Genomic DNA, 21,061 nt, shown 5'->3' with positions numbered 1-21,061 from the left:
GTCATAGATTCATGTACAGGAGGTTTATCAGTCCCATGTGGTTCATGGTTCCAATAAAAGCCAAAACACAGATGTTTGTCTCTGCCTGGGCTTCACTTGCTAAGACTTGCAGACGAGGGACAAAAGTGAATTCTCTCCAGAACAGGACAAATCTCAACCGTAGAAATGTGTTGTGAAGGAAGGATGGTAGGGTAGAAAGGCCTGGGGTAGAGTGGTAACCTGTACCGTTTGAATTATTTATGAGCTGGAGTGGAGCAGAGAAAGAGGGAGGGATGGGCCAGCCAAGAGATGTTACAGTACTAACAGGAAAGATGAATGAAAAGAGAGAAAAAAACAAGATAAGGGATAGAAACAGAGGAGCATAGAGTCCCGGTTAGAGAAGGAAGGCAGAGATGGAGATCTAACCAGCAGCTCTTTCTGTACCTCGTGCACTGTGACCAGGTTAGAACCACAGGAACTGTATAATCATAATATGGAACATTTGTCTATGTGGGATATCCAGGGTGTGGGATTAACCAGTAAAGGGATGACAGATAATCTTTAAGGATCCTTGAGGTTAAATGTGTCTGTGATCAAAATCACTCAACTGAAACAGTCATAAAACAGGTGTGTACAGTGTGTCTGTCTGTCTGCCACTTTATGGAGTATGCTGCAGCCTGTCTCTAGATTTACTGAATACAATAAAATTCATGTGAATTTAAATCAGCACATTCCTGGATTTGGAGAGATAGAAAGGAACCCAGAGGCATTACTGCATTTGGCCACACACACGCAGGCACGGCACAGGCACCTTTTCATTGGAGTTATTTAGCAGACGCTCTTACCCAGAGAGACTTACAGGAGCAATTAGGGATATGTGCCTTGCTCAAGGGCACATGGGCAGATTTTTCACCTAACTGAAAGGTTGCTTCTTCAGCTCGGGGATTCAAAGAACCAACCTTTAAGTTACTGGCCCAACACTCTTAACGAGCTCACGCACACACACACACAATCGATTACTGGAATGGTAATTAGTGATTGACTATGGGTGTTCTTTAACAGAGAGAGCTCAGCAGAGGAGGGAGGAGGAAGATAGGGAAAAAGCCAAGAAGAAACCACCCGTATTCAAAGAGCCCAAAAGTAAGTCAACTACTACCATCCAAATACAAAAATACCTTTATCTCCATGTCATCTTCATATTCACCATTTTTGTAATCTGACTAGTATAATAATTCAATTTATTTGACATAATCGGTTTCCAGAAACCATTAGCATACCGTATGATGTTTTCCAGTGTGGTTATGAATGTTTGTGAAGTGTGTGTGACTGAGATGTTTTCCCCTGGTGGCAGAGTGTCCTCCACTGGGTATGGAGTCTCACAGGATAGAATCAGACCAGCTGCTGGCCTCCTCCATGTCTCACCACCGTTACAGCCAGGGCAGGGCACGGCTCAACATGCAGGTAACCCTCAACCTTAACCCTCACACCTTAACCCTGAGGGTAACCCCTCACACATGAACCCTGAGGGTAACCCCTCACACATGAACCCTGAGGGTAACCCCTCACACATGAACCCTGAGGGTAACCCCTCACACATGAACCCTAACCCTGAGGGTAACCCCTCACACATTAACCCTGAGGGTAACCCCTCACACATGAACCCTAACCCTGAGGGTAACCCCTCACACATTAACCCTAACCCTGAGGGTAACCCCTCACACATGAACCCTAACCCTGAGGGTAACCTCTCACACATGAACCCTAACCCTGAGGGTAACCCCTCACACATGAACCCTAACCCTGAGGGTAACCCCTCACACATTAACCCTAACCCTGAGGGTAACCCCTCACACATGAACCCTAACCCTGAGGGTAACCCCTCACACATGAACCCTAACCCTGAGGGTAACCCCTCACACATGAACCCTAACCCTGAGGGTAACCTCTCACACATTAACCCTGAGGGTAACCCCTCACACATGAACCCTAACCCTGAGGGTAACCCCTCACACATTAACCCTAACCCTGAGGGTAACCCCTCACACATGAACCCTAACCCTGAGGGTAACCCCTCACACATGAACCCTAACCCTGAGGGTAACCTCTCACACATTAACCCTGAGGGTAACCTCTCACACATTAACCCTGAGGGTAAACCCTCCTCCCTAAAACGGTATGGTTTCCAGGCTTCAGAGGATGAGGAGGACATGCGTGGTGGGGCGTGGTGTCCTAACCAAGAGGACAACATTCACTGGTTTGAGATTGACGCTCGCAGAGCAACAGAGTTTACTGGGATCATAACACAAGGACGAGACTCACGCAATGAGTAAGACACACACACACACACACGTAAGGGCATGTTTTAACTACAGAGATTTAAATCAAATGGTGGCTAAACTTTGTGTTTCAGGAGTGACTTTGTGACATCGTACTATGTGCAATTCAGTAATGACAGCAGAGAATGGACGACCATGAATGACGGTTACTCTGACTGGGTGAGTCTGTTAGCCTCACAGCTACACTTTCAAATCAGGCTTTTGTCAGCTTAGCTCCCAAGAAGGGTTCACTCTGATCCTCTCTTCATGGGGCGCAAATGTTTACTGTCTGGCCATTGAGTCCTATATTTCTCTATCTCTCCATCTCTTTACCTCCTCTCTCTCTCTCTCTCTCTTCCTTTCTCTCTCTCCAGTTGTTCTTTGGTAACTCTGATAAGGACACCCCAGTGCTGAATCAGTTAGCTGAGCCCATACTAGCTCGCTACATCAGAGTCATCCCTCAGAGCTGGAACGGCAGTTGCTGTATGAGGCTGGAGGTGCTGGGATGCCCACTGCCTGGTGAGTCACACACAAACACACACACACACACACACACACACACACACACCAACACACAAACACACTCACACACACACACACACACACAAACAGTCATGCTGTGTGTTTGTGTCCTCAGACCCCACCAGTGCCTACCAGAGGTTGCAGAATGAGGTGACTCCAGTCCAGTACCTGGACTTCAGACATCACAACTACTCAGATATGGTCACGGTGAGATGGTGATGAGTACCACCTTCATGAACTGGATTCAGGTCTAATGTTACAAATGACTTCAACACTGTCTTGACACTGATGATTGGTTAAAATCAGATGTGTTTGGCTGTAACAAGGTCCTGCACAGACTGTAGGTCTCCAGAACCAGAGTTGGTGACCTCTGCTTTCCACTGTGTCTCTACTGTAGCTGATGAAGTCTGTGTCTGAGGAGTGTCCCAACATCACCAGTATGTACAGCCTGGGCCGCAGCTCCAATGGACTAGACATCGTGGCCATGGTGATATCAGGCAACCCCACAGAACACGAGATAGGTGGGAATAAACAAATACTGTCTTTCACAGAAAGCTCTGTACTTGTGTCCTCTTTAGCATGGAAAGACTATGACGATCTGTGTTTTCCCCCCTTAGGTGAGCCAGAGTTCCGATACACGGCTGGTCTCCATGGAAATGAGGCGACAGGGCGGGAGATGGTTCTTCTTCTGATGCAGTACCTTTGTAAGGAGTACAGAGACGGCAACCCCAGAGTGCGCCGCCTGGTGGAGGGAATACGTACCCACCTGGTGCCCTCTCTGAATCCTGACGGACAGGAGAAGGCCCTCATAGCGGTTAGTACTGGGCACTATACATGGTATTACCACCTGTACCTCCTTTACTCTTCCCGGGTGCAAATGTTTTTTTCTAAAAAGAAAAAGAAAAGTTAGGTGCCAGACAGTTTGTGATTTAGCCAACTTGCTGTAGGCAAGTATTCTTGCATGCAGGAACAGTCTGGCACCCAAATGGATTTTTCTTAAGAGAAGATATTTTAAACAAGACTAGACACATTCAAGCAAATCCTAAGACGTTCTGTAAGGACGTTCTGTCGGGTTCTCTCCATAACATTATGTCCCATTGCCACCACAGGGTTCAGAGCTGAGTGGTTGGACCACAGGCCACTGGACGGAGGACGGCCATGACATCTTCCACAACTTCCCTGACCTGAACAGTGTTCTGTGGGAGGCAGAGGACAAGGGTATGGTGCCCAAACTGACCCCAATCACCATGTCAAGATCCCTGCTGACTCCGTGGGGGACGACAAGGTGTGTGAAGGGAGGGAGGGGATTGGGGGAGGGTGGGAGGGAAGGAGGGAGAGGATGGGGAAGAGGAAGAAAATAAATGTAGATGTGTGAAGAGCAGAGACAGTACGAGGAAGTCCTCTTTCTCTGTCTATCGCCTCAACATGACAGCTGCTGTTTGTTGTTCTTGTCCTGCAGATAGCTGTGGAGACTCAAGCCATCATCTCGTGGATGGAGAACCACCCGTTTGTACTGGGGGCCAACTTCCAGGGAGGGGAGAGGGTAGTGGCCTACCCCTACGACAACCACCGCCTAACCAAGGCCGCCAGCACCAGCGAGAGAGACAGGGCACACAGCCGCAAGAAGAGACAGTACGAGGCGCTTACCCTCTCTCTCTCTCTCTCCCACTCTCACCTCTCTCGCCCACTCCCACTCTCTCGCCCACTCCCACTCTCTCGCCCACTCCCACCCTCTCTCTCTCTCTCTCCCCCACTCTCACCCACTCCCACTCTCTCGCCCACTCCCACTCTCTCTCTCTCTCCCATTCACTCTCCCTCTTCCTGCACTCTCTTTTTGGCAGAGCAATAATGACATGAAACCAAATAAACTATCAACTAAATCATTCTTCTAGGTACGAGGACGAGTATGACAGAGGGACAGATTGGGATAGGGGCTACGACCGTGAGGAGCCAGAGGATGATGATAGAAACAGGGGATACCAGGAACCAGAAGAGGACCGTTGGAACAGGGGATACCAGCAGCCGGAAGAGGACCGTTGGAACAGGGGATACCAGGAACCAGAAGAGGACAGGCAGAACAGGGGATACCAGCAGCCGGAAGAGGACCGTTGGAACAGGGGATACCAGCAGCCGGAAGAGGACCGGTGGAACAGGGGATACCAGGAGCCGGAAGAGGACCGGTGGAACAGGGGATACCAGCAGCCGGAGGAGGAGTGGAGGGGGCATGGCTATGGCCACAGGGAAGAGGAAGAGGAGGATGACAGAGGGGGACATCAGGAAGCAGAGCCTGAGGATGAACCCAGGACCACAGCAGACGCCTCCTTTTTCAGGTGTGTAGCCTGAAGGTAACCACAGGTCAACAATCAGATTATCCCACATATCTGACTATTTGTGTGTGTGTGTGTGTGTGTGTGTGTGTGGGGCCATCAGGTGGTTGGCTATCTCCTATGCCTCCACTCACCTGTCGATGACATACACTTCCCACGGCTCCTGTCACAGCGATGACATCACTGGCGGCGTCGGAATCATCAACCGTGCCAAGTGGAAGCCCATCACAGGAAGTGAGTACACAGTCAAACCGACAACATCCCTTTTCATTACATTGTTGTCTGCTGTTCAATAAGGAATTTGTTACGATAGTCAACATTACGTTCAACAAGTTTAAACTGTGTAATGAAACATTAATCAGTAATCTGAGTAAAGTACCCACTTTTGAGGATAATGCCACTCTCTGGTGGCCAATAATTGGTTCCTTTGTCTCTCCCTCGTCCCTTTCTCCTTCCCATCTCTCCCTCCCCCCTATCCTCCTCCGTCCTCAGGTATGAATGACTTCAGCTACCTGCACACTAACTGTCTGGAGCTGTCAGTGTTCCTGGGCTGTGATAAGTTCCCTCATCAGACTGAGCTGGTCATTGAGTGGGAGAAGAACAGAGAGGCCATGCTCACCTTCATGGAGCAGGTAATATCACACACACACTTTACCAAACACACCTAGTCATGGAGTGGCTGTATAGTGACCGTGACCTTTTGACCCCTGGTTTTCACTTCACCCAGGTACATCGTGGGATCAGGGGCGTGGTGAAAGACAAAGAGGGGAACCCCATCACTAATGCCACAGTGTCTGTAGAGGGGGTCAACCATGATGTCACTACAGGTGGGTACAGTGTCTGGCTGCATGTCAGCCATACCCCATACTGCCTCCTGCATTACTGCTTAACAAATCAGTGTTGCCATGCACCGCCATATTGGCAGATTCATGAAACTTCAGGTGAGCACTATTGGTAACAGCCTGCTGTCCCTTTGCCCCTGAACAAACCAAAAGCACTCCAAGAGCCTGCTATCCTCACTGAGTGTGCAGTCTAACCCCTCTGCTCCCTCCACAGCTGTAACAGGGGACTACTGGCGCTTGTTGAACCCAGGTGAGTACCGTGTGACGGTGCGGGCAGAAGGCTTCACCCCCCTGACCAAGCTGTGTGTGGTGGGCTACGAGCCAGGGCCAACTACCTGTAGCTTTAACCTGGCCAAGTCCAACTGGGACCGCATCAAACAGGTGGGTACTGCTACACCTACAATTATAATTAGGTTACCTATTAGCCCTTTGAGAGCCAATGAAGCGCTATATAAATGCTATCTATTCATCAACAGATCATGGCCCTGCACGGCAACAAGCCCATCCGCCTGCTCAGCCACGGCAACGGTGGAACACGACGGAACACCGCCTCCAACGGTAACAGCCGTGTGGTGCATAACAACGGCGCTGCCGCCAATGAACCCGAGACGATTCGCATGCGCCAGCAAAAGCGGAGGCTCGGCCGCCTCCGTCGTCTACGACAACAGAAACTGATGAGATTGACAACGACTTTGCCCCCGACAACCACGCCGGTTCCCACGACAACAGAGGCGGAGCCCACCACTGCCTGGTACGACTCGTGGCTCATAGGAGAGGGGCAAACATCGGCGCCAGAAGGTTTCACAGACTCCATCTTGGATTACAACTACGAGATCGACGATTACTAAGGGTAACACCAAGACCTTGTTCCAATACATCCTTCCTCCCCACTTCCTTAAAATAATCAAGGTACGGAAGGAAGAAGTTGAACAGGACCAATTTGTCAGTCAAGCCCAGACTGTTAACTCAATTCCTGGACAATTAAGTAACCCCTTGAACATCTGAATGGACTGGATATGTTTAAGCAATATGGCTTAAACTCCAATAGGATAGACTGACTCTCCCCCTCCTATATTACTGAACCCATCCATTCTTTCAGATCTACAAAAGGGCCACAAGAAGCATTTAGGTATATTTACAGAAACTCAAAAGGAACAATGATGTTGAATACAGTCAGGCACACAAGCTAATGTCCGTGTTCTGTATAACTGCTCGAATAGGTCTTTTGATACGAAGTTCAACACAAATGAAAATGTCAGTACTGATATCTGGGAAAGTCCTTTTACACCAATCCAATGCCTTCCTAGAGAAGGTGCTTCAGAGATCATGTAGATCTGCTGCTGGTTGTAAATGAAACTTATTTTTACCACCTCCACCCCTGAAGAGTAAAAACAAAGACGCAAAGTTTATTTCTTATAAAAGTGTGGATTTATTTACATTATTTTCACCCATGACAGCAAAACCATAATACCGACAGACATTAAAATGTTAGTTGAAGGTTGAGAGAACGAGATTTTCTGAAATGTTCCTCATAACTTAGCTGAGGAAAGTTATTTTTTCAATGAATAAAGGCTCATTTACGTACAGAATTTGTGTTTTGTTTTTCTTCATGACATCATCTACCATACTAAAATGGAAACGATACGCGTTGACAAATACAGGAGTCTGGGCACCGGCACACAAACAAAGCGCTTCAGTAGACAGTCCGTTCCATCACAATTATTTTCACACACACACACACCTTTCATTAGCAACACGTTTCCTTCTACTCAAACAGCATCATTGAACCTCCATATTTACTAATATATATATATGAAATGACTGATATCTTTGCTGATCAAGAGAAACCAATGAGAGACTTCAGCAGACACTTTACAAACATTTTGATAGTGTACAACCTGATTCCATTTGAGGACCAGGGGAAGGGGCTGAGGAATGAGTGAGTGTTGCTCCTTCAGTGGCTGATGTTCATCTCACTCTCCTCGTCATCACCAGCAGAGAAGGAAGAGAAGCGGATTGGCTCACACTCCAGAGTCCGGAGGTTGATCAGGCAGGCTGTCTGAGTGCTGCTGAACTCTGGGATAGCCACCAGGAGGACTTCCTGACCTTCAGCACCTAGGGAGGGTGGGGCGTGTAACTGGTCATTAGATTACACCCCATGTCACCCATGCAATTACAGTACACCAGTTGCTAAAACATATATATATGGCAAAAGATCCCATACAATGTACACTGAACAAAAAAATTAAACATAACATGTAAAGTGTTGGTCCCATGTTTCATGATCTGAAATAAAAGCTCCCAGAAAATGTTGCATACAAAGTGTTTACATCCCTGTTAGTGAGCTTTTCTCCTTTACCAAGATAATCCATCCATCTGACAGGTGTTGCATATCAAGAAGCTGATTAAATGGCATGATCATTACACAGGTGCACCTTGTGCTGGGGTCAATAAAATGCCACTCTAAAATGTGCAGTTTTGTCACACAACACAATACCACAGATGTCTCAAGTTGAGGGAGCGCGCAATTCGCATTCCGATTGCAGGAATGTCCCCCAGAGCTGTTGCTAATTGAATGTTTTTCTCTACCATAAACCACCTCCAATGTTTTAGAGAATTTGGCAGTACGTCCAACTACCCTCACAACCGCAGACCACGTGTAACCACGCCAGTCCAGGACCTCCACATCTGGCTTCTTTCCCTGTGGGATCGTCTGAGACCAGCCACCCAGACAGCTGATGAAACTGTGGGTTTGAACAACTGAAGGATTTTTGCACAAACTGTCAGAAACCGTCTCAGGGAAGCTCTTCTGCGTGCTAATCGTCCTCACCAGGGTCTTTACCTGACGGCAGTTTGGCATCGTAACCGACGTCATTGGGCAAATGCTGACCTTTGATGGTCACTGGCACGCTGGAGAAGTGTGCTCTTTATGGAGGAATCCCGGTTTCAACTGTACCGGGCAGATGGCAGACAGAGTATGGCGTCGCGTGGGCGAACGGTTTGCTGATGTCAACATTGTGAACAGAGTGCCCAATGGTGGCAGTGGGGATATGGTATGGGCAGGCATAAGCTACAGACAACAAACATAATAGCTTTTTATCGATGGCAATTTGAATGCACAGAGATACCGTGATGAGATCCTGAGGCCCATTGTCGTGCCATTCATCCGCCGCCATCACCTCATGTTTCAGCATGATAATGTACGGCCCGATGTCGCAAGGATCTGTACACAATTCCTGGAAGCTGAACATGTCCCAGTTTCTTCCATGTCCTGCATACTCACTAGACATGTCACCCACTGAGCTTGTTTGGGATGCTCTGGATTGACACGTACAACAGCATGTTCCAGTTCCCACCAATATCCAGAAACTTCACACAGCCATTGAAGAGCAGTGGGACTAGGGCTACTGCAGTAACTGTATTACCGCCACAACAGCAGTCATGACCGCAGTAAAATTCCATGTGACCGTTGAGTCATGGTAATCTCCTTTATGCACCCTGGACATGCTTTGGTAGTACCCAACCTGCTAATTACCATCAGGTCTTAATGGCCTGGTACTCAGGGCTCTATTGTCCCTCAAACCACTGACATCAAAGCAAACGTAATCAAAAATCACATCCAACACTTAGGCCTATCATACTTTTAAAACTCACCTCACTATAATGATCAATTTGAAGAAAAGTTCAACGGGGTTGAAACTGTAAAACATGGTTGCTGTGGATGTTGTTTCAAAGCCTAAACTCAACAGACAGCGCTTTATAAGGTGATGATTAATTCAAAACACCTTCAAGCATATTAAAGGAAGGGGATACCTAGTCAATGTTTTCAGTTTAGTGAAATGTGTCTTCCGCATTTAACCCAACCCCTCTGAATCAGAGGTGCGGGAGGCTGCCTTAAAATTGACATCCACGTGTTCGGTTACAACTCGAAATATGCAAATCTGTCTGAGGCAGCCAGCTAATCAGATGACCTGGCTGTATTAGGGGGCTTCATTAGAGCTTATGCATAGGCTTAATGAGCCCAGGCCCGGGAAAAAAAACGGAATTAAAATGATGATTGTGCCGTACAATACATAGCCTACCCCATATAACCATGGCAGAAAAACTCAACAGATTTAAGATGTCTTTGGTACATAATTAGTCTAACCTATACTCCAAAAATCAAACAGAATTTCAGTAATTGCCTTTGAGTGTGGACTGTACTTTTATGCATACTGGATGGACTGGTTACCTTATGCTAAACCAAAATGTCTATCCATAAGTCTGGGAGGGAACGTACAGCCCTAGGCAAAGCGGTTGGTTCATTGACTGAAGGGCGGCTTAGAGTTAGCCTACAATTATAGTGAATTTGTATTTGAATAGTCTAGTAATAAGGCATTTTTTTTATATTTTCATAATTAATTGGGTGACATTACCTTTAGCTATACAGAATCTCACCACCATGCCTTTCCAAATCCTCCTCGCTCTCCTTTAATCCATTCTCCAGCACGCAGACGGCCTGTCAACAGTTTACTGAAATATATTTCATTTGCTGAAACATGTTACTATCGATGTTCCCAAACAAATTTCACATGGTTTCCCATATTAAGCACTGGGTAGCTGCAGGAACAAGGTTGGAGAGCCCATGACATACAGTTTGGGCGGTATATCACCAGTCAGGCAGCGAGAGCATGCTCCTCAAACAGGAATATCACCAGTCAGGCAGCGAGAGCATGCTCCTCAAACAGGAATATCACCAGTCAGGCAGCGAGAGCATGCTCCTCAAACAGGAATATCACCAGTCAGGCAGCGAGAGCATGCTCCTCAAACAGGAATATCACCAGTCAGGCAGCGAGAGCATGCTCCTCAAACAGGAATATCACCAGTCAGGCAGCGAGAGCATGCTCCTCAAACAGGAATATCACCAGTCAGGCAGCGAGAGCATGCTCCTCAAACAGTGGCTGATGCATGGAGTGAAATAAGTGTTCTTATATACATTTTTCAGCTGCTCATATTAAGCACATGCTCCGCTACAAAACCGACCGGCGGGAAAGCACGCGGCCTCCATTCACTATTCTAGTGCATACAGATTACATGTCTTTTCCCCCTGCCATTTTGATAATGGGCCATTCTAATCTAAAACTAATTTTGAATATTGGTAAAGATTCAATTGGAGAATAGTCTGATGGGTGAAAATATGAATACTTGAGAGAACAGCCTGACGCCAGGAACAGAGCGCAAACTTTTTTTGCTACATTAATAGCCTATAAAGTCGCACCATGCAGTCCGTATATGTTGATTTCTAAGGTTTGTATCATTCACATCTAAAGTTGCCAAATAACTAAATCTAGCATATAGGACCTGTTTCAAATGATCACTTTTATGCTCAATATATTCACTTCATACGCAAACTCACTCTGCAATGGAAAAAAATATCCTTTCTATTTTATTCAGCTAAATTCAAATTATATTCTTCTTACTATAAAATCATATAAAAAAATGGCACGGGACTTAAACATATATTGTCAGATAAATGAACACGCCTACAGTATGATGCATATCCTGATAACATAGGCCTACAGTATGATGCATAGCCTGATAACATAGGCCTACAGTATGATGCATAGCCTGATAACATAGGCCTACAGTATGATGCATAGCCTGATAACATTGGCCTACAGTATGATGCATAGCTTGATAACATTGGCCTACAGTATGATGCATAGCCTGATAACATTGGCCTACAGTATGATGCATAGCCTGATAACATAGGCCTACAGTATGATGCATAGCCTGATAACATAGGCCTACAGTATGATGCATAGCCTGATAACATAGGCCTACAGTATGATGCATAGCCTGATAACATAGGCCTACAGTATGATGCATAGCCTGATAACATAGGCCTACAGTATGATGCATATCCTGATAACATAGGCCTACAGTATGATGCATATCCTAATAACATAGGCCTACAGTATGATGCATATCCTGATAACATAGGCCTACAGTATGATGCATATCCTGATAACATAGGCCTACAGTATGATGCATATCCTGATAACATAGGCCTACAGTATGATGCATATCCTGATAACATAGGCCTACAGTATGATGCATAGCCTGATAACATAGGCCTACAGTATGATGCATATCCTGATAACATAGGCCTACAGTATGATGCATATCCTGATAACATAGGCCTACAGTATGATGCATAGCCTGATAACATAGTCCTACAGTATGATGCATAGCCTGATAACACAGGCCTACAGTATGATGCATAGCCTGATAACATAGGCCTACAGTATGATGCATAGCCTGATAACACAGGCCTACAGTATGATGCATATCCTGATAACACTGGCCTACAGTATGATGCATATCCTGCTAACATAGGCCTACAGTATGATGCATAGCCTGATAACATAGGCCTACAGTATGATGCATATCCTGCTAACATAGGTCTACAGTATGATGCATATCCTGCTAACATAGGCCTACAGTATGATGCATATCCTGATAACATAGGCCTACAGTATGATGCATAGCCTGATAACACTGGCCTACAGTATGATGCATATCCTGCTAACATAGGCCTACAGTATGATGCATATCCTGATAACATAGGCCTACAGTATGATGCATATCCTGATAACATAGGCCTACAGTATGATGCATAGCCTGATAACATAGTACTACAGTATGATGCATAGCCTGATAACATAGGCCTACAGTATGATGCATATCCTGATAACATAGGCCTACAGTATAATGCATAGCCTGATAACACAGGCCTACAGTATGATGCATAGCCTGATAACATAGGCCTACAGTATGATGCATAGGCTGATAACATAGTCCTACAGTAGGACAATTCCTATTCTATGTACCTGAAATACTTTTGTGTATTTGGACACCCCTTTAAATTAGTGGATTCGGCTATTTCAGCCACACCCGTTGCTGACAGGTGTATAAAATTGAGCACACTGCCATGCAATCTCCATAGACAAATATTGGCAGTAGAATGGCCTTACTGAAGAGCTCAGTGACTTTCAACGTGGCACCGTCATAGGATGCCATCGTTCTAACAAGTGTTTGTAAAATTTCTGCCCCGGTCAACTGTAAGTGCTGTTATCGTTAAGTGGAAACGTCTAGGAGCAACAACGGTTCAGCCGCGAAGTGGTAGGCCACACAAGCTGACAGAGCAGGACTGCTGAGTGCAGAAGTGCGTAAAAATAGTCTGTCCTCGGTTGCAACACTCACTACCGAGATCCAAACTGCCTCTGGAAGCAACGTCAGCACAAGAACTGTTCGTCTGGAGCTTCATGAAATGGGTTTCCTTCGAGCAGCCGCACACAAGCCTAAGATCATCCATACGCAATGCCAAGCATCGGCTAGAGTGGGGTAAAGCTCGCCACCATTAGACTCTGGAGCAGTGGAAATGCGTTCTGAGTGATAAATCACACTTCACCATCTGGTAGTCCGATGGACTAACCTGGGTTTGGCGGATGGCAAAGTGTAAAATGTTTTATTATATCATAATGTTTTAGACCTGACCAAAATAAATCAAGGATTTATTGTGATGGTGTACATTCAACTAGTTTATTCCACTTTATTAAGGCATGCATCAGCTGGCGTGTATGTGTGGAAGCCTGGAGACTAAACATGCTAATCTTAATTCACGGTAAATTACTGAGACAGGCAGTCTTTTGCATGACAATAACCAGCTGACAAAATTTGATGACTGCCACAGCCCTAATGTGGGACAACATTCCACAGGCTGATCAACTCTATGCGAAGGCGATGTGTCGTGCTGCATGAGGCAAATGGTGGTCACACCAGATACTGACTGGTTTTCTGATCCACGACCCTAACCTTTTTTTAAGGTATCTGTGACCAACAGATGCATAGCTGTATTCCCAGTCATGTGAAATCCATAGATTAGGGCCTAATGAATTTATTTAAATTGACTGACTTCCTTATATGAATTGTAACTCAGTAAAATCTTTGAAATTGTTGCATGTTACATTTATATTTTTGTTCAGTGTAGAAAGGACAGGCAACTGTCAACTATCAGTGTGTAATACTGGACCAGCACAGTGCAATGCTCCAATGTGAATAAACAGTCACGCCAGGTTTCCAGTAACGGTGGGGACTCACCTGTGATGCGTTTGGCCTGGTAGGAGGGGGCGTTGCCACTGAAGTAGACATGAGGACATTCCTCCAGGATGAAAGGGTCCTTCAGGTAGAACGGATAACACCCTGAGAGAACAACACAAGATAAGCCATGTACCTCAGTCTGTATAACCGGAGAGAGTGAGGGAGAAAGTGTGTGTGTTGTTACCCAGTGGGTCAGGTATGAGGTGTGTGTTGTTACCCAGTGGGTCAGGTATGAGGTGTGTGTTGTTACCCAGTGGGTCAGGTATGAGGTGTGTGTTGTTACCCAGTGGGTCAGGTATGAGGTGTGTGTTGTTACCCAGTGGGTCAGGTATGAGGTGTGTGTTGTTACCCAGTGGGTCAGGTATGAGGTGTGTGTTGTTACCCAGTGGGTCAGGTATGAGGTGTGTGTTGTTACCCAGTGGGTCAGGTATGAGGTGTGTGTTGTTACCCAGTGGGTCAGGTATGAGGTGTGTGTTGTTACCCAGTGGGTCAGGTATGAGGTGTGTGTTGTTACCCAGTGGGTCAGGTATGAGGTGTGTGTGTTGTTACCCAGTGGGTCAGGTATGAGGTGTGTTGTTACCCAGTGGGTCAGGTATGAGGTGTGTGTGTGTTGTTACCCAGTGGGTCAGGTATGAGGTGTGTGTGTGTTGTTACCCAGTGGGTCAGGTATGAGGTGTGTGTGTGTTGTTACCCAGTGGGTCAGGTATGAGGTGTGTGTGTGTTGTTACCCAGTGGGTCAGGTATGAGGTGTGTGTGTGTTGTTACCCAGTGGGTCAGGTATGCGGTGTGTGTGTGTTGTTACCCAGTGGGTCAGGTATGCGGTGTGTGTGTGTTGTTACCCAGTGGGTCAGGTATGCGGTGTGTGTGTGTTGTTACCCAGTGGGTCAGGTATGAGGTGTGTGTGTGTTGTTACCCAGTGGGTCAGGTATGAGGTGTGTGTGTGTTGTTACCCAGTGGGTCAGGTATGAGGTGTGTGTGTGTTGTTACCCAGTGGGTCAGGTATGAGGTGTGTGTGTGTTGTTACCCAGTGGGTCAGGTATGAGGTGTGTGTGTGTTGTTACCCAGTGGGTCAGGTATGAGGTGTGTGTGTGTTGTTACCCAGTGGGTCAGGTATGAGGTGTGTGTGTGTTGTTACCCAGTGGGTCAGGTATGAGGTGTGTGTGTGTTGTTACCCAGTGGGTCAGGTATGAGGTGTGTGTGTGTTGTTACCCAGTGGGTCAGGTATGAGGTGTGTGTGTGTTGTTACCCAGTGGGTCAGGTATGAGGTGTGTGTGTGTTGTTACCCAGTGGGTCAGGTATGAGGTGTGTGTGTGTTGTTACCCAGTGGGTCAGGTATGAGGTGTGTGTGTGTTGTTACCTAGTGGGTCAGGTATGAGGTGGCAATGCCCCCTTAGGTAGAATATTGTTCCCCCTCAGTTTGTATCCCTAATTCTGTCCCACAATCTGCCCCCTCCGTCATGCCCAACCGATTTGTTGTGTATGCTTCATACATGCAATTCCCTTGCACGCATCATACGTACGTCAAACACATTTTACCAGTTAAAAAAAACGTAGAAGGGCGGGGTCAATTTGACCGTTTGGGTTTACTTTCAAAGTTACGTACTGCGAAGAAACCTTTTTTTCACTTAGCACCTGGATGGAATATAGCTAATGTTAAGTTAGGTAGGTAGCTGATAGCCGCTTTATAATATCCACCATGCTTTGCCAGGGTATAACGGCAGGATCGGATCAAAGCAGCGGCGAGGGGGAGAAGCCTGTCACCGAGGCCAAGGCCGCCGAGCCGACGCTAAATCACCGAGGCCAAGGCCGCCGAGCCGACGCTAAATCACCGAGGCCAAGGCCGCCGAGCCGACGCTAAATCACCGAGGCCAAGGCCGCCGAGCCGACGCTAAATCACCGAGGCCAAGGCCGCCGAGCCCAGCAGCAGAGGCACCTGCGCAACTGTCTTGCAGCCTGGTGACATAGGAGGTAACCAACCCGAGGGGCCTGCAGCCACCAAGACAGATCCTAGCAGCAGCACCACCAGGTTATTACAAGCACCGACGCCTCCATTAGTGCCTGACGACCTTGGTGATGAGGAGCCAGCGCAGGTTTGTCTGGGGAAATAACCAACCGCCTGTACTGTGGGAGAAAACGGGCATTTTGTAGCGCGTGGTTCAAAGGCAGAGAGTGGCTGGAATATTCCTGCAAGGAATTACAAGCACATGGACACCTCGCTCCAAGCAACTGGCAAAGAGTAGTGAGTAATAATCTGAAAGAATACGTGGTCAAAACAACAAGGGGATAATGAGAGGTCAGTGCAAAATACCATTTTTCAGCACTCTGGATGCTGTACTGGGAGAAATGTCAGCAAGATTTAAGTTGCCTTGCAACTAGAGAATGAAACCTTTATGATGTGGAAATGGTGAAACCACTGCTGGACTTAATCTCAGGAGACTTTGTGGAAACTGAGTTTACTGTCGCACGGCAATTTCTACAGACTGAAATCGCCCAATTTGGATTAGAAAAATGGCCTACGCAGAGCACTTTGGATAGATACTCCGGGACTCTAAAAGCAATGCCTACTGTGATGATGGCATTGAAGCTGGGTTTAACATTTGGAGCATCCATGGCAACTTGCGAGAACTCTTTTTCAACATTGAAAAACGTATTCAGTGAGCACAGATGGAGCATGTTGTACAGGAGGAAAGCGCAGCTGATTCAACCAGCATTTGAGAAGGATCTTACAAGCAAATTCCGGGGGGAGTGGAACGAGACTGCTGAGGAGGTTCAACACAGCCTTAAGGCGGCTGCAACTCTTTTGAGCCTGGGTAAGAACAGGCAGCCTGGCTGGGCTTGCATTATTTAGTTATTTGCGAGCTTTTGGAAATGCGTGGCAAATGTCAGAAAGAGGCGTGATTTTCTTTATTGGCGTTGCTGCCAAGTCTACTGCTTGATTTCGGTGATGTGATTGGAAATGTTTGGTTTGTAATATAATCAGATTGGAAATGCATTGCATTGGCATGGGGAAGTGTTATTATGGTAATGAGCAACTGCATTGATGGGTATTGTGCATGTAGTGTGTCAGGTACAGTAGGGGGGAGGTGTGTGTTCATACCCAGTGTGTCAGGTGCAGTAGGGGTGAGGTGTGTGTTCATACCCAGTGTGTCAGGTGCAGTAGGGGGGAGGTGTGTGTTCATACCCAGTGTGTCAGGTGCAGTAGGGGTGAGGTGTGTGTTCATACCCAGTGTGTCAGGTGCAGTAGGGGGGAGGTGTGTGTTCATACCCAGTGTGTCAGGTACAGTAGGGGTGAGGTGTGTGTTCATACCCAGTGTGTCAGGTGCAGTAGGGGGAGGTGTGTGTTCATACCCAGTGTGTCAGGTGCAGTAGTGGGGAGGTGTGTGTTCATACCCAGTGTGTCAGGTACAGTAGGGGTGAGGTGTGTGTTCATACCCAGTGTGTCAGGTGCAGTAGGGGGGAGGTGTGTGTTCATACCCAGTGTGTCAGGTGCAGTAGGGGTGAGGTGTGTGTTCATACCCAGTGTGTCAGGTGCAGTAGGGGTGAGGTGTGTGTTCATACCCAGTGTGTCAGGTACAGTAGGGGTGAGGTGTGTGTTCATACCCAGTGTGTCAGGTGCAGTAGGGGGGAGGTGTGTGTTCATACCCAGTGTGTCAGGTGCAGTAGGGGGGAGGTGTGTGTTCATACCCAGTGTGTCAGGTGCAGTAGGGGGGAGGTGTGTGTTCTTACCCAGTGTGTCAGGTGCAGTAGGGGGGAGGTGTGTGTTCATACCCAGTGTGTCAGGTGCAGTAGGAGAGAGGTGTGTGTTCATACCCAGTGTGTCAGGTGCAGTAGGGGGGAGGTGTGTGTTCATACCCAGTGTGTCAGGTACAGTAGGGGGGAGGTGTGTGTTCATACCCAGTGTGTCAGGTACAGTAGGGGGGAGGTGTGTGTTCATACCCAGTGTGTCAGGTACAGTAGGGGTGAGGTGTGTGTTCATACCCAGTGTGTCAGGTGCAGTAGGGGCGAGGTGTCTAAGCCTCAGTGTGTTCTCCAGTATCTCCAGGTGACTGTCCATGCTGCTGTACTTCTGGATGTCTTTCACATTCTGCCCTGACGTCCCCAGGATCCTACGGCATACAGGAAAGACCTTTGCATTGGCTCCTTACAGACAACTTCACATGACATACACAACCCAACTTAAACCTAGCTAGCACATATCTGTAGTACAAAGGGCATCAGGAAATACATTTGCTAGCTTAATGCAAAAGGTTATGGCAATAACAAAATCCCATTTGAAAACAGTGACCACATTACTCTTCCACAGAGAAAGCTTTGTGAAGTTGGTCAAAACAAACAAAATGTTTCCCAGCCCTAGGTCCAGAAGCCCCAGGGTTGTTGACTCACCTCACCCCGTCCAGGGTGGCCTGGTGTGGGTTGGAGGCCAGCAGCAGGGTGGGGTAGGTGGAGGAGAGGGGGAACATACAGTGGTGTAGGGGCTGCTGGGGCAGGGTATAGTTAGTAGGATCATACTGGCCCGGCATCACATCCACTGGAACTGACGACTAGAAGAGAGGAGGACACACGTTAGATAACTGAATGAATGGCACATTCTATGGCAAACTAGATAAATATTACCCAGGTTGTGACATCCCTGGTGTAGGTGGTAGGAATCTCTGGAACTCACCACCAGCTGCATCAGCATCTCATCCAGCAGACGCATGGCATCCACAGTGCCTGCCTGGGTTTTCTTAGTCAAGTATTTAGCCTGGAGGGACAATACACAGTTAGGAAAACATCACACACACTGGACAGTTCAAAATGAACCAGTAGCCTCTAAGTCAAGACATTTTTACTATAAGGATTTGATAAGTGTTAGCTACGGTAATAGCTCACTTTCTCATCAACTGAAATGAATAGATGTCACAGCTAAATAAGTCCCCTCACCTTGGTGGATGCGTCCTTGTCCTGTGTGCTTTGGCTCAGAAGGTTCCCGGCCAGGAGGACCCTGGAGATTGTCGACGCACCACTCTGCTCCCCCTGGTCACCTAGGTGACCCGTTACCATGTCAACAAGCAGCTGTAAAGCCAGCATACTGTCTGCATGACTACCGCCCAGACCCAAACCTGACAACAGCAGCACAAACCTACACACAACATAATATATTACAGTTTAGTGTTATCACAATACCACATTTTCCTTGGCAAAAAAGAAAAAGCAGACTATGCTTTGGTCCTTTAAAACATACTTTTGTTAAATATTGTGTGCTATAGCTTGTAAAATAAACAAATGTGACAACACAAGGCTGTTTAATCCAACATTACGACTGTTTTCCTCTAGAATTTAGGCCTGCTTCCTGTTTAGTTTCCTTTGTAGTGTTGTGATACTGGTACACTACTAAAGTTTGACATTTCACAAGGTTAGGTATTGTGTGTACCTGTCTGAGCTGAGGGTGGTTCTGGGGGTCTGCGGGGGGAGGTCAGCAGTACAGAAATCATCCACTGTGAATTTCCCATCATTCTTCTCTGCACCGTAAATAGCAATAACACTACCTAAGAGTGAGAAAGGAGAGCGAGAAACATAAATAATGAAAACAACAAAACAAAGGAGGCGGTCATAATTACTACATGATCATGAGAACTGAGACAAACGTGTCTATCCTGATACAATAGGTAGAAGGTACAGAGGAGACAGAAACCTGAGACAAACGTGTCTATCCTGATACAATAGGTAGAAGGTACAGAGGAGACAGAAACCTGAGACAAATGTGTCTATCCTGATACAATAGGTAGAAGGTACAGAGGAGACAGAAACCTGTGACAAACTTGTCCACGTCAATATTGCCCTCTAGTTTGATCCTCTGCAGCTCGTCCTCCAGTATCAACTCATCTGAGTCGCTGATGTACCTGGTGCGCGGAGGCTGGGGCAGCAGATTGTGCTAAGAGAGAGAGATGTAGTTGATGAGTTACTACCAGAACCAGTATACAGACTTTGGCAAACAATCCTGTTTGTTTCATGACAATCAAAGTCTGATTGATTTTATGTTAGCAACTTCTTACTTCCTCACTGATTTCCTTCAGAATGGATGGCTGCAGTTCCATGTGCTTGAACAGGGTTCCCACAATGCAACACTGCTCACCCATCTGCAGATCACACAACTTCCTGATCCTTACATCTGCACCTGACAGGGAGGGAGTCAGGACAGAGTTTACTCTCAGCAAGGTATTGGTGTATGAACTGTTGCAGCAAATTGGAGAGCTAGGTGTCAACCCTACACTTACCCCATTTCTGCTGGGCCCTCTCCGTGAGCAGGGGGCTCATCTGCATGAGTCGTGTGGCGTAAATGTGCGCATACTGGCGGTTGAAGCTGCGCTCCCCCAGCTTGAAACGCTCAGAGCAGGGTGAGTAGGCCGGCTTGACCCTGTCAAACACAGAGGGCTCCTGGTCCTCGGAGCCAGGACGACACAACAGAAGAGAACAGGAACCCTCCTGAGGGGCGCTTACCTCAGAGAACATGGCTGCCTGGGGAGACGGTTAACAAATTAAACACATGATATGGGATCATGCATTGCAGCTGTAATGAGCACGGTATCCTTGCTAGTTTAGGTAGTTTGAACAGTCCATATGCCATCTCCACAACTGCTAGCTAAACCTCAACTCAGCTCATTAATAGTTACAATGATTGTAACGTGATCTGCAAATGTGAGTGTGGTTAATAACGTTAGCTCGCAAATACTTTAGCTTCAGTTAGTTAGCTACCTGAGCTAGCTGCTAACGTCTTGTTGTTGCCAACAAAAGCAGTGTCCTGCGAAAACCGAAAAACGTCATTGCGCTAAATAAAGTATTTACATTACCTTTACTGGCCTTTTATTCGTGACAAAAATGCGATTTTGTTGAAATGCACGTTTACTTGTGGAGAGGAGTTTGTGCTTTCAAAAGAGCATAAGTATGTCCCGCG

General features: G+C 47.0%; 2 protein-coding genes across 2 annotated transcripts in view; one reads left to right on the top strand and one right to left on the bottom strand.

The window, feature by feature from the left end:
• The window catches only part of LOC106580579 (adipocyte enhancer-binding protein 1), a 27,020-nt gene extending 19,446 nt beyond the window's left edge, over positions 1-7,574 (top strand). The window contains 17 exon segments of the mRNA XM_014161790.2: positions 1,042-1,119; positions 1,331-1,440; positions 2,166-2,305; positions 2,390-2,474; positions 2,669-2,813; positions 2,932-3,023; positions 3,214-3,337; positions 3,434-3,630; positions 3,926-4,049; positions 4,052-4,101; positions 4,276-4,448; positions 4,709-5,146; positions 5,247-5,377; positions 5,636-5,775; positions 5,871-5,970; positions 6,200-6,366; positions 6,462-7,574. Of these exon segments, the coding sequence (XP_014017265.2) occupies positions 1,042-1,119; positions 1,331-1,440; positions 2,166-2,305; positions 2,390-2,474; positions 2,669-2,813; positions 2,932-3,023; positions 3,214-3,337; positions 3,434-3,630; positions 3,926-4,049; positions 4,052-4,101; positions 4,276-4,448; positions 4,709-5,146; positions 5,247-5,377; positions 5,636-5,775; positions 5,871-5,970; positions 6,200-6,366; positions 6,462-6,833 (2,666 nt within the window). The 3' untranslated portion in view covers positions 6,834-7,574.
• pold2 (polymerase (DNA directed), delta 2, regulatory subunit) lies at positions 7,391-21,061 on the bottom strand. Its single transcript, NM_001142711.1, is given in 11 exon segments — positions 7,391-8,100; positions 14,128-14,229; positions 18,106-18,233; positions 18,511-18,668; positions 18,791-18,871; positions 19,051-19,249; positions 19,541-19,655; positions 19,918-20,041; positions 20,163-20,284; positions 20,385-20,625; positions 20,958-21,061. Coding segments are annotated over 10 exon segments (1,425 nt in total). The 5' UTR covers positions 20,620-20,625; positions 20,958-21,061; the 3' UTR covers positions 7,391-7,939.

The sequence above is a fragment of the Salmo salar genome, chromosome ssa20, assembly GCF_905237065.1.
Source record: "Salmo salar chromosome ssa20, Ssal_v3.1, whole genome shotgun sequence".
Lineage (NCBI taxonomy): Eukaryota > Metazoa > Chordata > Actinopteri > Salmoniformes > Salmonidae > Salmo > Salmo salar.
Note: the sequence above shows the minus strand (reverse complement) of the source record. Positions and strands in the feature narration are given on the sequence as shown.